Raw genomic sequence first — 25170 nt, forward strand, 5'->3', positions numbered from 1 at the left:
ATTTAAAAACTTAATTGTTTGAAATAACAAAAAAGTGCTAAAAGAAGTTGTGGACTATTTGAATGTAATTGTAAGTTATGCATAGTTATGTAACCAGAATGAGATTAAAAAACAAAGGGTGGTTTAAAACATGAGAATCCCTTGTGCCTAAGTAATTAGTAACATACAAAAAGTTGCTTTTAACCGAGTATCGTTCTGGTATCTTACAACGTTTGTACGTCCAGTTGGCATCGATTGTAATTCGCGGGCTTCGATCATGAAACCGGAGGAGTTTATGGCGACATGCCCTCCAAATTGTCATCGGAGTCCCTATCGTATTTGGGGCATTGATGTGTACAAAATGGATTCGAGTATCTGTGCGGCGGCAATACATGCTGGACGCATTAATGGTGAGTAATGGAAGCAAGAATACCCAGCTAAAAATCAGCTTTTTCTACATTGTAAAAAAAGAGTTAAAAGGACTGGTTCTCTACAGGGATGTTGTATTCAATTGTATCGTTATTTGCTGCGTGAGAGGACTTTATTTCAATCAAAACGATCAAAGCTTAGACTGAAACTCTTAATTTTGTGACTGGTACCATACGTTTGGTACCAGAACCTTACATCCGATTCAGGCGGTAATCAGAGCTGCCATTGTTCTAGAATTCTTAAACCAAAAAACAACTGTGTTTTAATTTGAAACGTAACGAGTTGATAATGGCGTTAAACTATCGCTCTTAAAGATAAATATATTCAAGAATAAAGCGGTAGGCTATCTGTTAGTGGTGGATTATAGGTAACTAGGTTTAAGTACCTACCTACATGCATTAAAAGAAAGACGCTCTAATGCTAGATTAATTAAATTAAGTAATGCTTATGTTGAGATTACAGTACGGTATTCTTTTTATAGCCTCCACTGGGGGTAAAATCTATGTGAAAAAAACAAGGGAATATCGTCATTACGAAGCCAGTAAGCGATATGGGATACAAAGCTTGCCCCATCCTAGCAATCTGTGGAGAAGAGGTATTATGTTCAAAGATTGGAAGTCTACAATGCCTGAAGAGTCGATAGAATTCAGTAAGCTGAACCTTTTTGTATTTTCGTGTTTGTTTATACCACAAAAAAGATAATAACTTTATGGGAGAAAGCTATGCTTTGCAACAAAGTGGTTTTAATGTGGAATTTACGGCTCTTTTTTCTACCCGCAAGATCTTTGTAGAATAAAATGACAATGGATCTGCTTCCTCAATAATTGTTTTTGAAAGAAACAACAGTAGTTAAAAGTCAGTTAAAAAAATCTAAAAATTAAGAAAGCCTTCTTTTAAAAGCCGTTTACAGCATTGTGCGGTCATCTGCGTACGTGTAACTGATCTAACGTGTTGTTTGTTTATGAAGTATTGTAACTATGACTGAATGCTTTTAACTGGTTAAAATTGTTAACATTTTTAGGCTTGCAAATAAAAAACTATTGCCCGCATTTCACAAAACAACTTTTTTAACATCTTTCGACCTTGCTGTAATCAAGAACACTTTTCAAAAAGTTTTAAGCTTGCGGACCTTCAACTTTCAAGAAGCAACTTTGAGTTAAAATTTTGAAAAGTTACTTTTCTATATAAAGATTTCGTTGCCTATTTTTCGCAAACGTTTTCTAAGATCAATGCATTTAAGGGCCCTTTTAAAACTTATCACGTACTCCGAGGTGTAGTGAACTCCTGTCTGGAAACTTCTGTCTCAATCAATTAGTTGCTTCATCCACTTAAATTTATTTATTTGTTATTTAATTTAAAAACAACATTATGTTTCTATAAATTATACTGAAAATTGTTATTCTAGGTTGCAACATTCGAGGGAGTGATGCCAACACTCTATCACTTACTATGAACACCCGAGGAGCAAAAATGTACACATACTGCCCTGTGGAGTGCATCAGGATAGCCGCTAAAATGCGAAAGTCGCTCCCATTATGGGGAGATCGTTGGTACGCGGCGCAATCCTCAGTGTGCTTTGCTGCAATTCACAGCGGCTTAATGGAAGGTATAGTCATAGTTCAGCTTATAAATTTGTGTTTTTACGTTGGTAAACGTCTCCTGACGTTGAAGCAATGTGAGAAAGGCAATTTTGGCTATTGGATTTAAACAAATCAGCCTACTGTGGGCTCTAAACTGCCATCGCTAAATATGCTTTAGGCCCTTAACCCTGACCTTTTCAACCTTAGGACTAACAAAGAAAAGGCTCGCGCAAATACAAAGAAGCTTATTTTAGAATGAAAATTAACAAGAACATTTTATTGTAAACAAAGGTCAATTATTAGGCTCGCCTTTATTTAACCATGAATTATTGTGGTAAATATATTTCGACGATTTGTCTTCAAACCATAGAATCCCGTCATCATAAGTTTGATAAATTTAGTGGGGCGCCATTTCTCTCAGGTCTCGAGACGGGCAAGCACACAATAAGGGCTGTGATGTTTCATTCAGCGTCTTACACAAGGACATACCACCGTTTATAGACATTAAATCAATGAAAAATGACCTGTTTAGATGAACAAAAAGTGTCAAACATTCGTGTACTAGTAAAAAATAAACCATCATGTTTTACTTCACAGATCAGCAAGGCAAATGGATTAGCCTGGAAAGAGGACCATTGCTCTTGCTCTTTCAGGGAAGAACCGGAAGACACAGCAACATTGCAAGCAGATTCTTATTCAGATTCTCACGTTCATTTTCTGTCAAGTCATATCGCCCTTAATTGCACAAATCCCAGACAGCAAATCAGTCGATTTTTATATTAATTCAAGAGTCTCCTACAAGTCAGCAGTTGTGAACTGAGCAAGCGACAACTAAGCACGTGACACCTGAGCTAGCCACATTTGAGCAAGTGGCTGAAGTTGGTAAACGATGAAACTGAGCTATAGTAACAATTGAGCAAGCCAAAACGTGGCATGTAACAACTGAGCAAGCCAAAACGTGGCATGTCACAAGTCAGCAAATTCAGTTTGGCAAGTGATGACCAAGCAAGTCTGACGTGAGCACGTAAATCTCATTTGCTAACTTGGCAGTTGCTGAAATGTAGGCCTACTTGGTGAGTTGAAGCATTTGCTCTTGTCGTGTGCCGAGTAGTCCGACGACCTTGATTCAACGTCTACCGCCGTTGAATGTAAGAATGTGTTAAGTACAGAGGGTAAAAAACGACTGATTTGCTGTTTGGAAACCTATATGCAACTGAATTTAAAACTGGTGCTCACTATATTTATAGATTTTTTTGCTTTTCAACTTGTTTGCATTGTAGGCCTATTGCTTTTTATTTTGCTGGATTTGTGGCGCCCAGTGTAAAATGGTTGTGTTGAAATAATAAGAGATGATGATAGTGATTAGCTTTGGTTGATTTTTGTGGCTGAACAACCATCAAGAGCTTTTTATTTTCGTATCTTGTTCACTTTTGATATTACATTTTTGATGTGACCACATTAACACCCCCATTAATTCTATGGGATTAAAAAAACAATCGTTACCCATATCATTGAAAGTTTTGGTATTACCCAACGTGGAATTGAACCCAGGTCTAGTAGCAGAGCAAAGACATCGACCAGTCATTCAGCGACCTGGTATTTTGTGTCACGTGACAATATGGCACGAGATCGCGGAAGATTTCCTGCGGCGTCATGGGCAATTGATGAAAATCGTCTACCTCTGGCAGCAAAGTGTGCGGACAGTAAATGTTGTTGCCATCATAATATACATTTCTAAAAGAAAGTGTTTTTTTTATAATTTTAACGTCCAGTGACGTTAAATCAACATAAATAGGCCTCTTCGAAGCGATAACTTGCTTCAAGTCCCACGTGTGGACTCTGTCTGCAAAACACAACATCTGCAAACGTTGAATCAATGTAGGAAGAGAGAATTTGGTTAACTGGAATTTCTTTGATGCCTTGATTTGATTTCTGCATTAAGGTATTAGTGCTTTGGTTCATTTGAGTCTCATTATTTTGTTTGAACGGCGAAGCATTGTTGATACTGTATTCTTTTTGATCTGATAGCAAGGTTTTAAAAATGGCCTTGATTGTGTTTTTAGCAAACAGCAATGAGAGTAAGAATAGAAGTAACTTAACGCATAGTCATAAAAATAATTTTATAGTAAAAATAAATTAAAGATATCCTATGTCTGGAATGAGCGTAAAATGGGGCTAGTCGTTTTGTAACTCTGGGCCAATATGCGTTGCATTAGTAGTACCAGCCTTCGGATGACTGGCAGCTTTGTGAGCCCACCAGCTCCATGCTATTTCTTAATTCTCAGTGCTAAGAAGTAGAGCTGCAGTTGTTGAGACCCCCAGTAACAGCTAAAGATCGAACGCTCTAACTGCTAGACCTTTGCGGTTTTTGTAGGGCAACAATCGGTAACCATTATTCCTCTATGATTACAAGATGAGAATAGGGATGGGGTGTTGCAGCGTCAGATACATTGGTTGAAAACAAGCCGCATTTAATCGAGATAACTGACTGATGAAATTAGTGCTGTAGAACAATCAGTGCTTTGAAAGCTTAAGAAATGAACTACAGAAATAGCAATATAAAACAGAAAACAATACAAAATATAAATTACATTTGCATATAGAATAAAGAGCACCGCACGCTACTTTTGTACAATATGTAATAACTTCCGTATATCAAAAACAAAACAAGATTGTTCACATGACTTACGTTTATGTTACGTTTTATTATATATTGTTTACGTTTATAATTTGCTTGTATTGTATTTCTCTCGAAACAAGTTTGGACACTTGGTGTAGCGATTTTCCTAATCTTGCATGACCACGTTTTGGAAATGTTTACCGAAACGTTTTGCAAATCCGAGAAAAAAATTGCATGCGGCTCAAAAGTAACTTTTTAGGCTCATGGTATGACTGTTTAGATTCTGCCATGGCAGTTTAGAGAACTAGTTGAGTTGTAAGACTTTCGCTGCTTGCAGAACATCCATGCAAGTTTTGCCATAACACAAATAACTTAAGAGAAAAATACAAAACGGATGAAAATTGTATAATTGACGTTTTGTTTAAAAGCATCGGCTTTTTATGATTATTAAATTTGATTACAATCATACGAATTTTTTTTACTGCAATGTATTGTAGTCGCTTTAAATGCGAAAGTTTGCGTCTTCGCGTGACAAACAGTGTATTGACAAGGAAACTCGATAATAGATATGAACACGACTCGATATTCTTCCATGTAGCGTATATTGTACATGGAGTAGAATGAGATGCATTGAGCTGCAGATATTGAACCACTTAAAAGATTTGATTTGTGGTTCAGGTACTTGAATACGGCAATGTGAAGGTAATTGCTTGAGCTGCAGCACTGTACTTTTCGTCTGACTCATCAAAAGTTTGTAGAACAAAGTCAAGCTAAAACTTTTCAAAATTTTTTTGGTTGTTTATGTTCTGGCGACAAGCTCCTGATGAGTCAAACAAAAAGTAGGACTGCAGCTTCTAGCAATGACAAAACTTCCTCCTTGTCATTAAAATGGTGTGTATTACAAGGCAAGAACAGACATATTTACGTTATGACTTCATGATCTACAAATGCAATGCGGTCATTTTTGTTAGATCTACCTTTCTACAAAAGTTTCTTCGACCTCATCATTGTACAATGTACATACTGTCACTTATTAACCTTCACATGATCTTGACTTTGGTCTAAATGAAAGAGTTAATTTTCTATGTTTTCATTTACACATTTTTCTCTTGGGTGACAGAAAGTTCTATGTATAGCAGTGTTGAAATTGTACAAGAATAGAATGTTTCAAAACCGGTGACTTTCCCTTTCAAAAACACTTTATACTCCGTTTGGCATGCCACAAGCCTCCGATTAAAATCATCGCATGATGAATTACGGAGAAATGGGAGCGTGTAAATGTTGTGTTGATCCAAAAATCGTAACCCAATTGTTTCGTTTAAACATGTTGACATTAGGTGTTGATCACGTTTATAAGATACCTATCTTAATAAGTGTCCATCTTAAATTCAAATCACTCACGAATACAAGCGTTTTCATTGTGCAACAAGTCTTAGGCTACTCTCCATAAATGCAAGGTGCTTTAGCGCTTCCTCGGGCATTGGTATAGATGTATGTCTAATTGAAGTACATCTTTACCAATGCTAATTTAAGTATTTAAGATCTGGAGAATATGGTTGACATTTTTAGTGTTATGCTTTAAAAGTGCGTTTCCAATTATGAGACCTTATTATATGACTATTAACAATGTGCCACATTTTGTTGCTATTGTTGTACTTGTACAGTACTGTTCTTTTAGTGCGTTGCTTAGCAGTTAAATCATTCCATATAAAACCAGTCTGAATTCATTATTGTAAATATTGAATGTTTTAATCTGAATACCACCATATAAAAACAGAACACCGTATTTACTGATGTAGCCATGCTTTTCCATTTCATCATCACAAGCTTTTGTAACGTTGAGAAATGAAATGGCAACGTCAATTGAAAGCGGCCCTTTCAATATCCAAATTTCAAACTTGATAAACATAACTCAACTTAGCACAACACACATTAATCGAATATTTGTTCACTGGATATGTGAAAAAGAGTTTCCATGTGTAAATTACAACGCATTGTTTGCATCCAACACATTAAAACACGGTTTTCAGCCTTACATGACTTCAGTGGCGTAGCTAGGGAATGTGCCGCCCGGGGCGGATTCAGATTTTGCCGCCCCTTCAAGAAAAAGCATGTGAAAATGAAATGCGTTTTTTTATCAGCACTGCAATACGCAACATGCTATTTTAAATTTGCGGTGTAATGTGAGACGAACGTACCATTATCAGTAGCGTAGCCAGGAATTGTGAAAGGGAGAGGTTTTGACGCCGGCGGACGAAGCCCGACGGCGTTCTCGCCGAAGACGACATTTATCGGCGGGAGGTCTGGAGGGTCTCCCCCAGAAAATTTTGAAAAATTACTTTGAATTTGGTGCATTCTGAGAGCATTTTCAACAAAAATGTGAGTATGAATATTCCTGTAAAATGGTGCTGTCCGGTGGCATAGCAAAAGAATAAGATCATGTTTTCTTCGGCATTTTTCGAAAATAAAGCTGAAGTCTTTATGTTTTCTTGTTGCTAATTCCTGACTGAGATATTTGAATGTTTGGTATTGGCAAAACTAGCTCTTTTAATGCAGTTTCGTTTAAAATTAGGCAAACTTTTTTTTAGAGACATAGGTTGATCGCTTTTTTTTGCGAGATTATTACAGTTTTATTATTTATCGATTTTCTCCTTAGTTGATCCAAAAAACGATCTTATTCCGGTAAGTCACTACCTTTTATGTTTTAAAGTTAACCCAAAGTTTAAAAAATGTAACGTCATAGACGTCATACATCTTAACGAGTGTCAGACAAAAAGCTTTGAGACAAAGAAGTTACTTTATTTCTGATATATTCAAGTTTTGTATAACGAATCACTGGAATCGGGTATACGCTATAAAAGGTTAGTGCAATTTTTCACAGCTGTAGATATTGCGGTGTTTCCATCGACTGCACGAGTTAGCTGGATACCATGGATACTGAACAGTTGTAGAGCGGTCACACCCTGCTATATGAATTATGAAAGGTCATTCGAATTATAAAGCATAATATGACACACAAGTTCTTACTCATTTTAAAAGATAAAGCACCAGAATTGCTTTAACATGTCGAATTAGTAGAATCATGCTTACGCTAACAGCTATGAAAAATTCATCAACACAAGCAATAAGAATGCAAAAAATCATTGATAGTGATGAAACTAAAGGGAAGAAGGAAGTCAACGAACCTTTTCACACATCTTGTTAATGACATCCTCAACAGTTGGGACCAATTTTCTATGCAGATTAACCAAAGCCAAACCATTTAATCGGGTTTCAGAGGTTGGATTTCTTAAATAAGTTTAAGTCTTCGAAGAGCAGAAAAAGATCTTTCATTGGTGCAAGTGGTAGGCTAACTGGAAGAGTAGCCAGAATGCGGAGTAAAATATTAATGTTTGGAAACGTTGACTGCGGGCAAAATGGCAATGCACTTACAGAACTTTTTGGCAAACTGGTTTGGGAAGAATTGAAAAGACATCGATACCACATATACGCAGTTCAGATATAATAGCAAGGGCGTTTATACACGGCAGATCTGCTTCGTAAAATTCAAAAAGTGATTCAGTTTTCTCCATTTAGTTTTTCTCAAAAGGGGGGATTGAAACCCCCAACCCTCCCCCCCTCCCCTTTGGCTACGTTACTGACCACTTTAATTTAGTAATATACTGAATGCAAAAGCACAAAAACTGCTGCAGAATTAAAATAATCAATTTGTAACCTTTTACAAGGCTACCCAAATTTGAAGAGCATGTTTCCGCCTCTGCTTAATAAAGGCTAGTATAGGAATTTTGTAACGTATTAAAAACATAACGGCAGAAAAATTCATGAAAATTTGAAACGTTTTTAGATATTTAAGATGTTTTAACAGGGCCGGATTTAGCAGTAGGCAGAGTAGGCAGTTGCCTAGGGCGGCAAATTATTGGGGGCGGCAAAATATACGAATATATTACATTGATAAATGATAATACTGTACGTGAATATAATAATTAACAACAGATATATAGGAATTAATAAATATTTTTTCACATCACACACATTTATAAACAGTGCGGCAAGTCATGTAGGCTATGGCAAGTCATCGCCCCTAGAGTACTTCACGTTTGATTGGTTTTCAACAATATGTGCTGCTTAGCGCTTGTTTTATTTTTCTGTCTCGCTTATTATGGAGGACGAGGGTTTGTCTGTACAATTTTTATTAATCTTTGTTCGGTTTGTTTCACTGTTAGTAAATTTAAAGGAGCCTAGAAAAAATGTTTTTAGTCAATGTTAGGTTGATGGAAAAGTTGCAGGCTATTTTGTGTACTTACCTTGATGCTTAAAGTAGGCCATGTAAACCATGAATGATCGCATGAATGATCTCGCATTTTTGAGGATTAACTCATCTTTACTTGTTTCTACAGACTTTGAAGAAAATATTGATTTGTTTGCAAGAGAAAATCCCGCCGCAAGCGATTTTGAACAATTAGTTCATTATACAATGACATTCATTGATGTATTCAAATAAACAGTGCAAATAACTTTTTGGTAAGGAATTGAAAATATAAATCGTAGCGCACCATCAAAAAATTTTTTTTGGGGGGCGGCACTTTTCGTATCTGCCTAGGGAAGCGCTTAGGCTAAATCCGGCCCTGTGTTTTGAACGTTGCCATTCTGTTTGCTTTTATTTTTCGTGTACTTTTGCATTATAAAAAAAAACGTCCTGTCTGAAAGTGCCGCCCTCCAGACGTGCCGCCCGGGGCGGTCCGCCCCCCCTCGCCCCCCCCCCTAGCTACGCCACTGCATGACTTTCTGTAATCTCAGGTTAATTTTAATGAACTTGTAACATTTATTAAAGACATAAAGCTTCATGCATTTGCATATAAAAATGCAGAACATACATATGCAATAAATACAATCGATAGATGCAACGATACTTGATAGTTACGCGCCCCTATATTATGAACATTCCAGTATACAATATACAATAGAGTACACAATAGTATACAATTAATCAAAGGTACAATGCCGTAAATTAAAGCTCAAAAAAGATTACAAAATTGCCATTATTCTGTAGAAAATTGCGATTTCCGATTTAGCAATGCATTTGTAAGTAGAAAGTAAACCATGAGCAACCATGGCCACCTAAAGATACGGCCTGATTTGTCACATTTTGTAGAAATTTCCAGGTTTTTCTAACTTTGGGCGAACGTTTAAATATATATTTTTTTTAATTAGATTTTTACGCTTTCTTTACTCTTTTCCCCAGATGACACAATAGGTTTTAACATCCTCACATGTTGAAAAACAAAGAAAATTTGATTTCGAAGATTTTAGTCAGACTGTTAATTTTTCAATAGCAGTCTGATTTTGCGTTTTTCAACTTACTTTTTCTCATTTGCTACTGCTTCCCCAAGGCAACAAAAAAGTTTTATGTCATTAGGAAACCGCAAAAAGTAAAAACATCTCAAAAAATGTCAGTCAAGCACTAGCAGTAGCTGTAATCAAAATCTGCAAAATGTGACAAATCAGGCCGCATCTCCAGGTGGCCATGGAGCAACTTATAAAATTTTACCAATAAAATTAATAAGTTGTTCAAGTTCAGGTCGTTTCGCAAAATTATGTGCGTGTGCATGATGTACATCAAGAATAAATAGAAAAATTTTGTCAAATTATTGTCTTAGACACAGGTTTTGTAAAAGTGTGGAAAAAGTTTCATTAAAATAAAAATGTTAAAAAATAAAAATCAGTTTCATTATAGAGTTGATTGGTGACTGATCTAAATTTCGTGGTATAATAATCCGACATTTCTCTCATGCTTTACTGGGCAACTGCAAACAATGAAAACATAACCACATCGCCGTGTGGAGGGTTTAAATAGAAATAGATTACAGATAAATGAAAAAAATGTGTAGCCGACAAAAAATGTGTACAAAAAATGTGGAACAATTTTTGTGTTTGCACAAAATTTTCAATTAAATGCTGCACTACAGTGTTTGTTTCTAGAGAAAACATTTTTTGAACCAGAATAAGTTTTGTTGATGGCATAACATTATCAGGGGCGTAGTCAGGTGGAGGCACAGGGGGCAATTGCCACCTCAAAAAATTTTAAATGAACATTTCAAACTCTGTGACAGCATCATTTAATAAGTTTTATTATTGGTTTAGGGTTTAGGCTGAAAGTAAATTAAAAACCTGAAAATGCGTGATTTTAAGGTGTGGTTTTTTCAAAAAATTTTAGAGGCATCCTCCAGAACCCACTCTGAGTGCTTTGCCTTCGATGATTCGTTGCCGGGCTCATTCATTTTGTGCAAAAATGCTTATTTCCCCTCCTCCCCCCTAACCCAATTTTTTTGCTGGCAACGCACCTGAACAATACACTGCACTTGTGCACGGTGCTGAAGTCAAGCCTGCACCACGCCTTTGTCTTGACACCACATTGCAACGTGGACAGTATAGATTAAGCTTAATTGATTGAATCTTTATCTTAGAACTGGGAAGGCTTCTTGCAGAGCTTAATCCTGGCATACTTGTAGAAGCTTTGAATCACTGACGCAGGCCGGTCACCGAGGTTGACAGAGAAAGTTTTCCGATTGTTGAAGTCTTGTTGCCGGAAAATTATTCCATTCATTAGGTGTCGCTGAATGGAGAGCAATCCTTAACGTGCATTGCTCAAGGGCACACCCCGATAATCGAACCAGCGCCGTTGATCTTGAAGCTTCTTTGTTTCAGAAGTCACGCGCTAACCAACTGAGCTATTGAGGCTTAGTTGAAGTAAGTTCCCAGAGAGCCACTTTATCTGGTCCAGATCTGGTAAAGATCTGGTCAGTTCCTTACCCAATCTGGTAAACATCTTGACCGGACAAAGTGGTTGTCTACGTTGTTATATATTGTGAAACTAACTTCTCTACCATTTGGATACGACTTGCCAGAGTATTAAGCGGTTCCTTGCTATTTAAACATAAGTGGTTCAAACTTACTTGCATTCAGGGCATAGAGAGGATGTCAATAACAAACCAGGCCCCCCTCAGCAAACACAGCTGAACATAAATAAATAAAAAACTTCTTGAGGAATACTTAAAGAGAAGAATAGTAGCCTGTCATCACCGTAGAGAGCAATTAAATGGACGTGTTGTTTATTTACAACAGCAAAACATATATGCCGCTTTTATCACTTTTTCGGCTCCCAGGAAATGTTCCGGGCCTACAACATTATCCCATGTCCAAAAGTACCCTTGTCAACGCCACTTATTACATCACCATGCCCAGTGGCGGCTGGAGCTGTTTGTGAGCAGTGGGGCTGCAAATGATTTCGCGGGGGTCTCTGGGGGATCTCCCCCAGAAAATTTTGAAAAATTGCATTAAATTTAATGCGTTCTGAGCATGTTGTTACCCCAAATTTTGAAAAAATGCATTCAAACTTTGTTGAAAAGTTGATGTATTCCTAAGCTGTATTTAAAAAAAAAACTAACAGTAGGCTATAGGCTATTGCTTTGGAGACAAACTTTACTGGTATTGAGCTTAGCCTTGACTAGCCTAGCCGTTGCATACAAGGTTCATGTGATTTTGAGATGCCCTAGCACTTCCTACAACCTGTTGAATACCCTAACTCTACAGCTAACACTTCTACATTCATGGTTCATCGATACTCTGCGAAATAAGAACTAACTTTAAAAAGTGAATAAAAAAATAACAGTTAACCTCTCAAGTGCATGTAGCTCCACACATGGTGAAATTAACATGCCTTTTAACTCTTTTTTATCTCTTTCAAAGTAATGTCTAAAAAGACATTACTGTCCAAAAAGAATGTCTAAAAAGACATTATTGAAACTACTGCGCTGAAGAGATCGGAAGATCGAAACACTGGCCAGTGGCCACTGTCCGTAGTTACTTTCAAATTGAAAGTAACTACGGACAGTGGCCACTGGCCAGTGTTTCGATCTTCCGATCTCTTCAGCGCAGTAAAGTGAAAGTGGAAAGTTGTCTTAAAGTGTTGAGACATAGATTTAAGAGTGATTGTTGTAAGACAATGAGAATGGATTTAATTTTTAATTAACAAAAGGAAGAAATTATTTAAATCATATGGACCGTTGCTGTGTTAATCGGCCTTGATGCTAACTTTAAAATGATCGGCCTTAACTTTAAAAAGTCTGTAAAGTTTTTCGGCTAGGTGGGGCTGTTTTCCATGCAGCCCCAACAGATTCAAAAATTGCTGTAAAATACCAAAAGAGGTGGAGCTTCAAGAATAATTTTTAACCAATCAGAGCGCTTGAAATCTAGAATCTCAGGCTGCAAAAAAGTTTGCCCATAATCGGTGTTGCCAAACGAAACTTTTAATATTTTAATTTTAGATCCGCAAATCTTAAGTGAAAAAAGTAACTGGGTCGGACAAACACAGAAGAAAACATATTTTCCCTCTTCGCTTTCTTTCAGGTGGGGCTGCAGCCCTGCAGCCCCATGGCACGAGCCGCCACTGACTATGCCACAAGTGACTAGTCGCGCGTCCTTTATAAGCGCTTAATAAAACTATTTATCGATTAACTCTATTGTCACGTGTTCCGGCAACGTGGGCCACTTGGTACGCTATGAAGACTTGGCGTTTCTTTTGGCGTTATTGATAAAGTGTTTATCAAACTTGATCATGGCATGTATAAAAATTGAGAAACACCAGACTTTAACAGCTTTACATCATATTATTTTGTTTACTTCAGCAGAAAGGTAGGCTATTGTAAGCTTGAGATGTCATTTTAAGACGATCCATCAATGCGTCTCGTTATAAACTGACTTGTATAGTTCTACACCAAGCCATTAAATCTGCATTACTACACAAAGGAATTGTTTTTTTTTTTTTATCCAAATTGATCCTTCGAGATTTGTTGATGTAGAATAAAAACCAGTCTAACTCCATAACCAACTTAACAAGAAAAACCGCATCCACGTTACAAGATTATGGCAAAACTAGCAAAGAACGCAGCACTGGCGTGTCACGGAATCCTCATCAAGAAGTTACAGATTTATTCTCAATTTAATCACACTGGTAATCTGTATTTGCTGTGGCTATGACATCTTTGTTTATCCATCGAAAACACAGAGCTTTGTTGCTATTAAGCTGCTTTTCAACGAAACTGTATGTGACAAAATAACATTACAGAAACTGGCATCCTTAACTTTGTGTGACGTTTTGGGCCGAAAGCCAAAAACTACATTGGCCTGGAAACTATTGCGAAACTGGTGCCAAGTCATTGTTGTGTGGTAATCAATAATATTTAAAAAATAACTCCTATACTGTTATTTGAAACTGTTAAAACTATTTTAATCAATTCGCATTGAATCTATTCAAGTCATTAGAAGATTTTGTGATGATTTATGTCTGTTTAATACTCTATTTTTCTATTGAGAAGTGATGTAAATTAACGTAGCATCGAAGAAAAATAGTTTCATTGTCATCATCACTCGATGTTTGAAGGAAAAAAACACCGGCATTCGAGACGATTCCATTTGAAATCTTGCATTCTATGCAAGGGACTAGGGTCCGTTAAATTGATGTAGGTTATTAAGACTGACGGCTTGAGTGTTCATCAAAGTAATAACACAAGAATTAAAATCCAAAGTATCGTCATGTTTTATCTAACTAGTCCAAGCCAGGCTCTGCTGTAAAACAAAACTCAGCCTAATCTCGTTTCCAGTGTTTCAACAAGCCCCTCTACAAGGAAGCACCAAACTAAGCAAAGATGGTCAAACCAATGTCACTATATTGTATGCGCTTATGCAATGGATTTCAGTGGCCTTGTTTAGCGCACTTAGTAGTAGATGGACTAGTTTACAGGCAAAGGCAGTTAGATCAAAAGCGAAACTTCTTGATAACTTTGGTACGGTAGCGGGCTTGTTATTTAAAGCCTCTACAAGTATAGCCTCCGAAACTATTAACATCAATCTCCAAAACAGATGCTTTTTGAACGTAAAATAAATATTTTCCAACTGAAAGTAAATGTTTTCCAACACTATGAACCTTTTGCACATAAAAGTTCTGCATGATGGATGTTGATCTTTTGAAAATTTCAAGTTTATCTAATGCAAAAACAAACACTGTAGTTTCAGGCAGTTTCGCTATCGTGTAAAATGACGCAAAACATTGCAACCAATCAATATACTGAACCTTAATTATTTTTGTGCGACAAAAATGTCATTTGTTTGAACGTTAGTGCTTGTGTAAGCTTGTAGATTTAAGCTTGTAGTGTTTGTGCAAAAGTTGTGGTTGTGGATGTTGTCTGGACAAATTTGAGTTCTTTTCAAAAACAAAGTTAAACTGAAGAAAAAAGATAGTGGCCCTATAAAGCCATGTCTGCTCTGAGTTGTGTTACTTCGGAATAGCTCGTGAGCAGAGCTGAAAGTAACTTTCTGGAAGGTTCACTTGATATGAAATCAAGTTCTATCAGCTAAATTTTATTTCTGCACTGACTCAACCTCTGCTGGAGTAAATGTTTTATCTGCAAACGTAACGTAAAGGTGTCAGGGACAGACTTTGTCACCTGAAGGAAATATATTTTTAAATCGCTGCTTTCGTCTTCGTCCCTATTGTTATCAATCATTAAAAATAATACTAAAGAATGTAGACAATAAATTAGCTTGATTTTGTGACAAAAGCTTGATTTTGTTTGTGTTTTTTTGTTGTTTTTTTTCAAGAAATTTTACGCAGTCAGTCAGAATCTTTTCAGCAAACGTATTTTATTCGCTGACTTTCAGTAGGCTACCGCACTGCAAACTGTAAACTTTTTTAAAAGAATAAAATTTTCTAACTGAAAATAATTACTTTTTAGCCTAACTACCATTTTGTAATTTCTCAACCTTCATTGATTTAATTATTATTTTTCTTTCGCAGAAAAAAACCCACGAATTTTGCAACTGAATTTTACATTTTGTACATAATATTCTAGTATAAAGATCGCAATTAATATTATTAAATTGGATCGGAGCACTTGTCTTCATTTTTGAAAAAAATAAAATTATTTTCCAGTTTTTATTAAAAAAAAAAATTTAAAAAACATTTTGTTTAATGAAATCATTTCAAACAATTTATGACAAAAAATTATGACAAAAGTAAAAGTAAAACTTGTGACAAAATCGTTATTTTGTTATATTGATTAAACGTAATTTTTTCGCATATTATGATATTGTGTTTAATCGAGCGTGAGTATATTTTGTTGTACCGCTGATATATAAAACTTGGCACCGTAAATGGGTTTAACGTATTTTTATTTTATTTTTGTTTACGAGAAAAACACACGTAGGCTACATAACATGAATGAACAAATTAAAAACTTTCGAACATTTTGAACACATCGTAGCGTCCTTACTGGGAACAGTTCAAACATGGCTAAATCTGCAAAATAAAAAGTAACAATTAGAAGTTACTTGTAGCTGCCATTTTCTTTTGTCATACTATTCCTGACGATATTCCAGGGCGGTGGGATGGCGCATCGGATAAGGTGTTGGCTTTCCAATCATGCAAACCTGGTTCGATTTCCGGGTTAAGCTGGTTGTTGAAAACACCGCTTACTTCTACTCTGCAGGGTGTAATAAATTGGGTGGGCACAGTTGCTGCAGGAAAGGCGCCGAGAAAAAGGAACTGGCCACCCTACTCTGGTTAGTACCGAAGGCTTAGTATAATGAGAACCTTATTTTCTCATTTCCCAAAGCTTAGAATTGAGTATAGGACTCACCTTAGCCATTCCTGATGAGAGCACCTCAATGTGTTAAAACGTTTGAAAGTTTTTACTTGTTTATTTTATGTACCGTACCTATGTTTTTTCGTGTAAATAAAAAATAAGTTAAACTTGATAAGTAATAAGTTAATCATGAAAGCGAAAGATAGATATTATTGTTGAAGTAAAAAATTCGCTGCAATAGAAGTATACTAATACCATGAAACATTAAATTTCTCACCACAACTTATGCATTGCTTTACATTTTTATTTTTGATGCAGAAATTCTATAAAGTACAACATTTTTACAAAGCATCTTTTTAAACGTTGCCTAATAAACATGTACCTGCTATCGATTGCTCTGACTTCTTATTTATTTACTCAAGGTAAGAATTTGTGTGTTTTTTTTATCTTTTCAGTTTATTGCAAATTGTAAATAGGTACTAGCCTAATGACTTCAAAGGTTTACCTATATGATAGCATGGGGAATGATTTAAACACGTTTGATTGACAAAGCAATTTATTTCATAACTATCATTGCAAATTTAAACGTGGAATTTCTACAAATAAGTTTCTAGTCTTTCGGAGATTGCATACCAACGTAAGTTGTACTAAATGAATCTGCCTTAGTGTATTCAGACAAAATTTCACCATGACTGGGTTTCGTCGGGTTAAAATAAATATCTCGTGAAAAGTCAATTTTATATTTTGCGTAATTTAGGCTACTGACGTAGTTTATAAAATAAAAGCTGTAAAATGTTCAAATCGTTACCTAAAATATGATAAAGGACCGAATCGAGTCTCAAGAAGATATGAAATCACAGTAAACTTAATAAAGAAAAACTGTAGAATGATATGACGACAATCAAGTTTTTTAAAAGGCACAAAATTTGCTTTCCGAGAATTCCGAGTATTTTTAATCCAGTTGTCTCTGAAGCTGGCTTGCACTTTTGCTTATGCGCATGATTTTGTAAAATAAAAACTTAATTTATTCTTTATTTAATGTTTTTGTGAGTGATAGTGTAATTACACACAAATGCTTTGAACTAACCGTCAAAACTGGGCTTTGTGATGTTCTGTGGATGGGATCTGAGCCGAGTTTTGATATCTCCTTTTTGAGCGTAGACGAGTGTTGGCAACAATGATGACGCGTCGCGACGCGATGTGACGTGATGCGACGTGACGTGATCAATCACTTCTGGCGTCGGTCAGCAGTGCGATAATGATGCGCGTTTGAAAGCATTGCGACAAAGCCTACTCATAATGCCAGAAGCTGTATCATACCAAATCCCAACTAAAATCTGTTCTTTTCACCTATTTTTGGTTTCGACGTCTGTTGAATTAAAGTGAAAGATCGTACTTTGCTGGGTATGAACATATCGCTGGAATACTGTTTGCTTGGAACTGAGCAGGACCTTTGACCCAGTAACGATGAATCAACGTAAAAAAGACTAATTTACTTGCTTGGGAGTGTTGCTGAATATGTTTTTCTCAAAATAATGGTTTAACAAACCGGTGTTTTGCATTTGTAACTTGTAAGATCGATTGTTGAGAGTTGTGTCTTGCCACAGAAAAAGTGTTGTGTCTTGCAAAAGTAAAAAGATATCAATTTGTAAAGTAATTTAACCTTTCAATAAATTACGTGCCTAAAAACGTTTAATTTTTCCTGATATTTAACTAAACCTAAGTTTCTATTGCGTTTGTCATACAATGGCAATGACTTGCAGCCTTCGATTTTTATTCATCAAGTAGTCTAAAGCAGTGGTTCTTAACCGCCGGTCTTCGGGCCGGTGCCGGTCCGTGTAATTTTTTTGCCGGTCCGCAAAAGATCTTACTTTCTGCAGAGCTTATTTTAATGTGGAATCATTAGCATATTGTAAACTTGTGATCGCACTGTGAAACATGCCCAGCTGTAAAACTGACATATCTCCACGTAAAATTGTTTGATAATAAAGGTGAACTTTTTGATGACCTAATTCTGTGCCGTTGATAATGTTTTTGTGACAAATTGCATATTAGTTTTCAAAAAGTTTTGAAAAATTTCAAAGTCTTTGGAGACGAAGATTTGGAATTAGATAAGTTTGAAGTTCCGGGATAAAGTCAGGCCTGCAATGGAAATTTGCCAGAACCGGAGTTTGAGAAAGCAAAGGTCTTGTTTTTCAAAGAATGGAATAAAGACAAGCCGACTTGCTATGGAAAATGCTGGTGAAATGGAGTGGTGAAAAAAGTAAAAAGAGGTGCTGAGCGTTGTGAGTCAACAATTGAAAGAGTTGGCTAACAATTTTAACGATTCATTTCGCGTAACATGAAAATCCTCGACATGGAAACTTTTGGATAAACAATCCATGCATCGATGATGTCAACACATGCGACCTTAATCTTCATGAAAAAGAAAGTCTGATTGAATTACAATATGTTATGCTTCTACTTTGCAGTCCAGATTCGAAAAACATCATCGTCACACTTCTGGTTATCTCTTGCAAACGAATTCGTGCCTAACTTTCAAAACAATCGATTTGATGGTAATTGTTTCAACCAGCTATTTAGAAACGACAGTTCTTTTTCATGTCTGGCTATTACAAAGCAAAGAAATCGCCTAGATGCCGAAACAGAGCTACGTGTTTTAGAAACTTCTTTGATATCTAGTTTTCCTCACATAGGCGACTGGCAGCGTAACAGTAGCAAATTTCCCACTGACATTGATTTTGTATGGAAATGGATTGACATTTTTCTATTTGAGTTGATTTGATTGCCGTTTTATTCTAATTTTCGTCCTGAATACAAATCATATGCTAAAACCTTGCATTATGGTGCGCAATGACAACTTTAGTTAAAAAAACGTTACAAATATTCATTCTATTCACTACGATCTTTGGTTGCCGGTCCGCGAACATTTTTTAAAAATTTTGCCGGTCTCCCACTGTTAAAAGGTTAAGAACCACTGGTCTAAAGAGAATACTTTTTTTTTGCATGACCACTCCTGAAAATTGGCGATTTTATTTAGTCGTGTAACGAAATTGGTCAATAACTACGTAGACTTGATCTACGATAAGTAAACATAGTTCAATATATCTCAGTATTGGAAATTAATTAAAACAAATAACTTGTCCTGTTGACTAAATTGGCTGTATCAACCGCATTTGTATGTCTGTAACTATTTTATCAGTGGCAATTGTTTCGAAGATATTGCTCGGCTACGATACAAAGCCAGTTATCACTGCTTGGCTACAAAAGCCCTTAAGCAAACTGCTGATTTTTGTTTTACAAAAATATCCTGTCATTAACATTTAAAAAGTTTTTATGATGTAGTGCATCAAAGAAGATATTACTGCCAAAAACAGGAAGTTAATTGCATCATTTTCATGAAACTCACAAGCAATACTGTAAACTTCGATTTGTTGCATGTGAATACACTGCAGAGATAATTGAATTTTTATTACCGACACTGGGCGTAGAAAAACCATTAACCAGCTTGTTCTGTCACCACTTCATGTCCAAGTGAACCTTGGTACCGGCTACCTCAACCTTATTTATTGACACATTTTTAAGCAAGTCAAAAGCAATATTGTATGTAACTTGCATCAAAAGGTGCATATTTTTACCACGTATTTGTACATTTTAAGAACAACAATAAGCTTTGTTGGTGCTGCAGTTAACCTAAATAAGTGGTTAATTCTTATTACAGGTAAAGCTATTTTTAGTCTGCGAGTTAGAATTGGTACATTAAATAACAATAAAAATGTACTTTGTGGTATTACCGCTGGGGTTAATTCTCGGTCAGCTGCAACAATAGACTATAAGTTGCTTTAAAGGTAGAACACTCTAGTTTATGCACCAATACGTTCAGAGATGTCTATCTAGGGTCCTAGACTGGCATAAGCAACTCATAAAAATTCCCTGATTTTTTGCCGGTAATGAGTAAAAGATAGTTGTATAATTTCACAAGTGACTTCAATGACCAAAGGTGTCGCTTTTAAGAAAACATAATTACGGTTGAGAAAATTTCGGTCTATTTTTAGAGCTGCTGCCTTTGAGTAGAAATTTTACAATATCTATTATTGAATGGTGACGTTTTAAAAAAAATAAAAACAGGATGGCCTGTTTAAAACTTAACTTTTGTCCATGAAAATCAATTTTAGTGCTGACATTTTAATTGAACTCAATTTCCGTATTACTTTGTAGAAATACTTGCTCATTTGTTTTAATGAAACTATCTTTTTACCTAAGAGTTTGTAGTAACTAATCAGTAACAGAATAACGAGAGACGTAGTACTAGTTTGTCAATAACACGACTATTTATGTGTCAATGGTAATTCGCATGAGAGTTTGTAAAACATTTCTATGATATCTTACAAATTAGAAGCATTTTTGTTTTTCTTAGGTTTCTTTTTATGGATTTTAACTAGATTTTCAAATTTTTTATTTTAATTGATTTTTCTATCTGCTGACAACAGACAGTTCGTATTTCATATGAATCGAAGGTTGCAAAATTATGAAATTTGATTTTCTGCAAGGCACATTGAAAACAAAGCCTCATCTCCCACGATTCGTGACGTAATATGAAAAAACTTCGTAGAGCATGACTCAACGGTTATCCTGGCATTTTAACAGTTTGAAAGGATGTGTTGCAATCTTATGATTTTCCTTTGGCATCAAGCAGTCTTTGACTAAGTGGACCACTCACGTTCAGTTTAATTTTTTTTCATACATTTTGAGACTTACTGTAAAACGCATTGCCGACGTCTGGTTTTTGTCCTTAAAAAGTTCTTATTCCAAGACAAAAGTTTAATTGTTTAATTGTTGGATCGGAAGCACCCACATCATATGGCCATTAAAGCTATATCGAAAATACATCTAGGTAACGAATTTGGTGTTTTCCTAAAAACGATGTCCGTATATCTTTAAATGAAACTGTCTGCTGGCTCTGCGCACCACTTGCTTGCTCAATTAGGCTAAGCTTGAAAGCAATTAGGGACTTGAGTGTTTTTGTTGATTAAAAGGCAATGTTGGCAAATACGGCTATTAAAACTTGAAAATAAATATAGCATTTATGTTTTTTTGCAGGACTTGCACTCAATTGCTATCAGTGCTCATCATCAGAAGATAATATTAACCAAGGATGTGTAGCAGATGAATTGGACTCTTCCTACATTTCGTCTTGTCTGGAAGGGGAGAAGTGCTGCATTGTTGAAGTAAAAAATATTACCAGTAAGTAAACTTTCTGACACGAAACCCTCTCCGTGTATTTTTAAGGGAGCCACTTAAGAAGAAAAAATGTGGCCATTGCCACTGAAACCTCCAACCAATCATAAGCAACGTTTTCAGTGACGTAAAAAAGGGCAAAAAAAGAGAATACAAAGCAAATCAAGTGATGGATTCTCTGTCAGCTGGTTGACTTTATAGGGTTGGAGCTAGAAAGCAGTTATTTCCATGACATGGGTTCGATTACCACCTCTAACATCAGGCTACTCTTTTTTCTCCTGTAACTACCAAATAAAGCTCAAAACAAGAATTAACTCTCTAGTTGAGTGCTAGAAAGGTCACAATGGGACGGTAGTCTCTTATAACATGTTCTGATTGGTTCGAGTTTTCAGAGGCAATGGCTGAATTTCTTCATGTTAAAGTGGCTTCCGATTTTACAAGCGCACGGCGTATAGGCTACACTTTTAAAAGTGCCCTTCATGTTTGCAGACTAGGGTTCCGATGTTGCTTTTACATAGCCTTGAACAAAAACCTAAATTAAATTTGACCAAACCTATGTTTTGTGAACCAATTTTTATGTTTAATAATATTTTGATTATGACCAAAAGGCTTTGGATCGTGGACTGCTCCATTCCACAACAATAAACCGGTTTGTCCGAAACAACTCAAACATCAATCCATTGCTCACGTTTAAGCAAAGGCTAAGAAGATAATTGTAGCAACTTATCTTGCATGCAAAATTGACGTCAGAAACCCTTGACTTGTGCTAACAATCACGCATTCAACGTGTAATCATAGAAAAGAGCTTCACGAACTCTGCAATGGCTGGAAATTAACTCTAAAATGATTTCTAGGTGAAGACGTGCACTTGTCAAGACGGTGCTGTGCCCTAACGACGCCCCACAACTGCATCATCACAACTAATCGTGAAACGGAATTTTGTGTTGAGCCTTGCGACACAGGTGAGTCAAAATATTAAATATCTACAAGGTGGCCTATGAAGCTTGCAAAAAATGTCCGTTGCTAAAAAACGCATGATTAAAGACGTGGTAACATAAACACTGTGGTAACATAAACAAACATTTTTGTGATGAGTGATGATTTTGCGACCATTTTAGAGAAAACTTTTGCCTTTCGGGGTTATAGTAGCCTACGTCTTCCCGCAATAATTTGACTGGTAATATTTTTCTCCTCTCAACGGTGACCTGCTTTGCTGCAACGCTTATGACAGGATACTCCATACATGGTTATAGCTTCCACACTTGACTTTTATTTATTCTTGTAATTGTTTCAACTAGGGCTACTAACAAGTAGTTTAAACTTCCGGTAGGCCTATTTGACAAACACTGATTTAAAATATTTTTGCAGATGCCTGCAATTCTGGTCAAGTGACAAGAGATTTACTTTCTGGTAAGATTCAATTTGTGAGCACTGAGCAGTCATCAAATTTTCTCGATAGTTTTTACTGATAGCGGTAAAACGTTTTTTTTTTTATCAACTTTAAACAACGCTTTGCATCAGGGTAAATTATGTGAATTCAACGGCTATAATATTTGCTTAACGATAACCCGACATTTTAAGGTAGGCTACAGCACGTTCTGTCGACATGATAATGTTTTTTTGAGATAGCAATGTAAAATTATCACTTATAACACCGGAATATAGCTTGAGATAGTAATGTAAAATTATCACTTATAACACCGGAATATAGCCTAGCGATTTTCTTTATTTTCAGACGTACATGAATGCTATCAGTGCATCTCGCAAGATAAATCTACTCCAGGCTGTGAATCAGAAACCTTGGACCCTGCTTACAAAAGGCCTTGCCCAGTGGGGCACAATTTCTGCAGTGTTACCAGAACCAGCCACAAAACAAACCCTTGTAAGTACGGTAAACAATTTTAGTACCGGTCAGGCCCGGATTTAGGGGGGGGCAGAGGGGGTTGAAGCCTGAAGGGTCCCCCTATGTGGAAAAAAATGTGATTTTGTGTTATTTTTTTCCTTTTTGGCCTTTAAAGTTTCTGCAAAATGCTGTGCAGTACTGGACTGATGCTACTGTAGACGTAGAGATGGTTTTTCGCGCCTTAGGCTTGAAAAAATTTTTTGCATGGGGGCCCCCCGATCTAAAAGTGCCCCGGGCCCCCCATCAGCTAAATCCGGCCCTGGTACCGGTAACGCATAAAGAGCGAGATGTTTTGTTTTTGAAACTAAATGTGAAGGCCTCTTTTACATAGCTACACTTCGGCAAAAACTTTTCCTAATACTAAGTAGTTTACTTTAACAAAGTTGTAAGTTCATTTTTTACTGGCAAAAACTCCAAGACCTATTTTCTTTGTCATCTAGCCTACTGCCTACCTAAATACGTTTAGCATCGTAAGTTCATAACAAAATAGCCTATAACTTTATACGAAATACAAAACCATATTTAGGCTACATAGTTTCATACAAAATCATATTTCAGACTTCGTCGGCCGAGGCAAAACCACGACGATTAAAAGAGAATGTTCACCAACGCAAGACACAATTTGTCTGTCCAGGCCTGTATTCAACTCTTGTCGCAGGTCGTGTAGCGGAGGTAAGTTGATACAATTGACCTTTGGAGTAGCCACACAAACTTAGAACTTGAATAGGCCTATTCAACATGCTATAAAACGCACGATAACGTGGCTCATCTCATTAGTGCCCTCTGACTGACAGTGTTACGCTGTAGCCTACAGTGTTTTCAGAATGGCCTAGCTGCATTTTTTTAGTTTAAACTTTTATAAACAGTTTACTTCTAAAACTCTTCGTTTTCAAACGCGACATTATCACAATGGAAACTCTATGGAGCACTAATTCGATGGCTCAGTTGGTTAAGCACCTGGCCTTGCTGCAACTATGGTCTAAACCTTGGGTTGTTTATTTGAGCGTCGCCTCAATAACTCAGGTGGTTAAGCGCGGAATTTTAGAACGATTAAATGATAGGTTTTAAGCAGCGCTGGTGCAAGTTTTGGGGTGTGCGCTTGAGCAATGCATTTTAAGAACTGCTGTGTCTATTTAGCGGCACCTAGTGGACAAAATATAGTGCAGTCTACAACACTAACAGTTCCAATGAAGTTTCGCTTGAAATCTCAGTAAACGGGCCTACGTCAGTGGTTTAAAAACCCAACAAATATAGTAGGCGAAACTGCCAAGATTATGCTAAAGAAGCTTTCTCAGACCGAGGATAACGAATTCCATACGGTAATCAAACTACGAAAGAACAAATTTCCATTCAGCAAATCCTTGTCAATATAATTAGCCTATAGACATTATCTTCGTTCAAAGACATGATCTCAATCGTACAAACTGTAGGCTGCTGAGGTAGGCAACGTGACGACCAACATGCAAGTCAGCTCTTGTTACAAAATAAAGTTTGGTTTTCATTCAACAGGAAACTGCAATTTGTTCAATGTATTGATCCCTGGAGAAGACAGTGAATAGATGGTGATGGCGCTATGCAATGTTTGAGTGAAGGTTCTCTGCTGTTTGTTCTTGCAAGAAATTGTTATTCTGTCTACTTCACTATGTGTTGCCCGTGCAAACCATTTGCATTTACTTTTACAAAAAGTAGCTTTAAGTTGGCTACATTTAAACTGTACGGTTTAAAATTATTTAGTAATTTAAAACAAATTGTTTTTAAAATAATATTACGTTTGCGAAACGT

General features: G+C 36.4%; 1 protein-coding gene across 1 annotated transcript; it reads left to right on the top strand.

Annotated features, from left to right (window-relative positions):
- The first annotated feature begins 256 nt into the window (after positions 1–256).
- LOC145781718 (uncharacterized) lies at positions 257–25113 on the top strand. The gene is made up of 9 exons (XM_082593387.1): positions 257–389; positions 890–1057; positions 1814–2014; positions 21348–21491; positions 22340–22447; positions 22854–22895; positions 23221–23367; positions 23947–24060; positions 24898–25113. Exons 1-9 carry the CDS (start codon positions 257–259, stop codon positions 24945–24947), a joined length of 1107 nt encoding a protein of 368 aa, XP_082449513.1. The 3' UTR covers positions 24948–25113.
- Positions 25114–25170: the final 57 nt, after the last annotated feature.

This window comes from Aplidium turbinatum, chromosome 13 (genome assembly GCF_918807975.1).
Source record: "Aplidium turbinatum chromosome 13, kaAplTurb1.1, whole genome shotgun sequence".
NCBI classification, from domain to species: domain Eukaryota; kingdom Metazoa; phylum Chordata; class Ascidiacea; order Aplousobranchia; family Polyclinidae; genus Aplidium; species Aplidium turbinatum.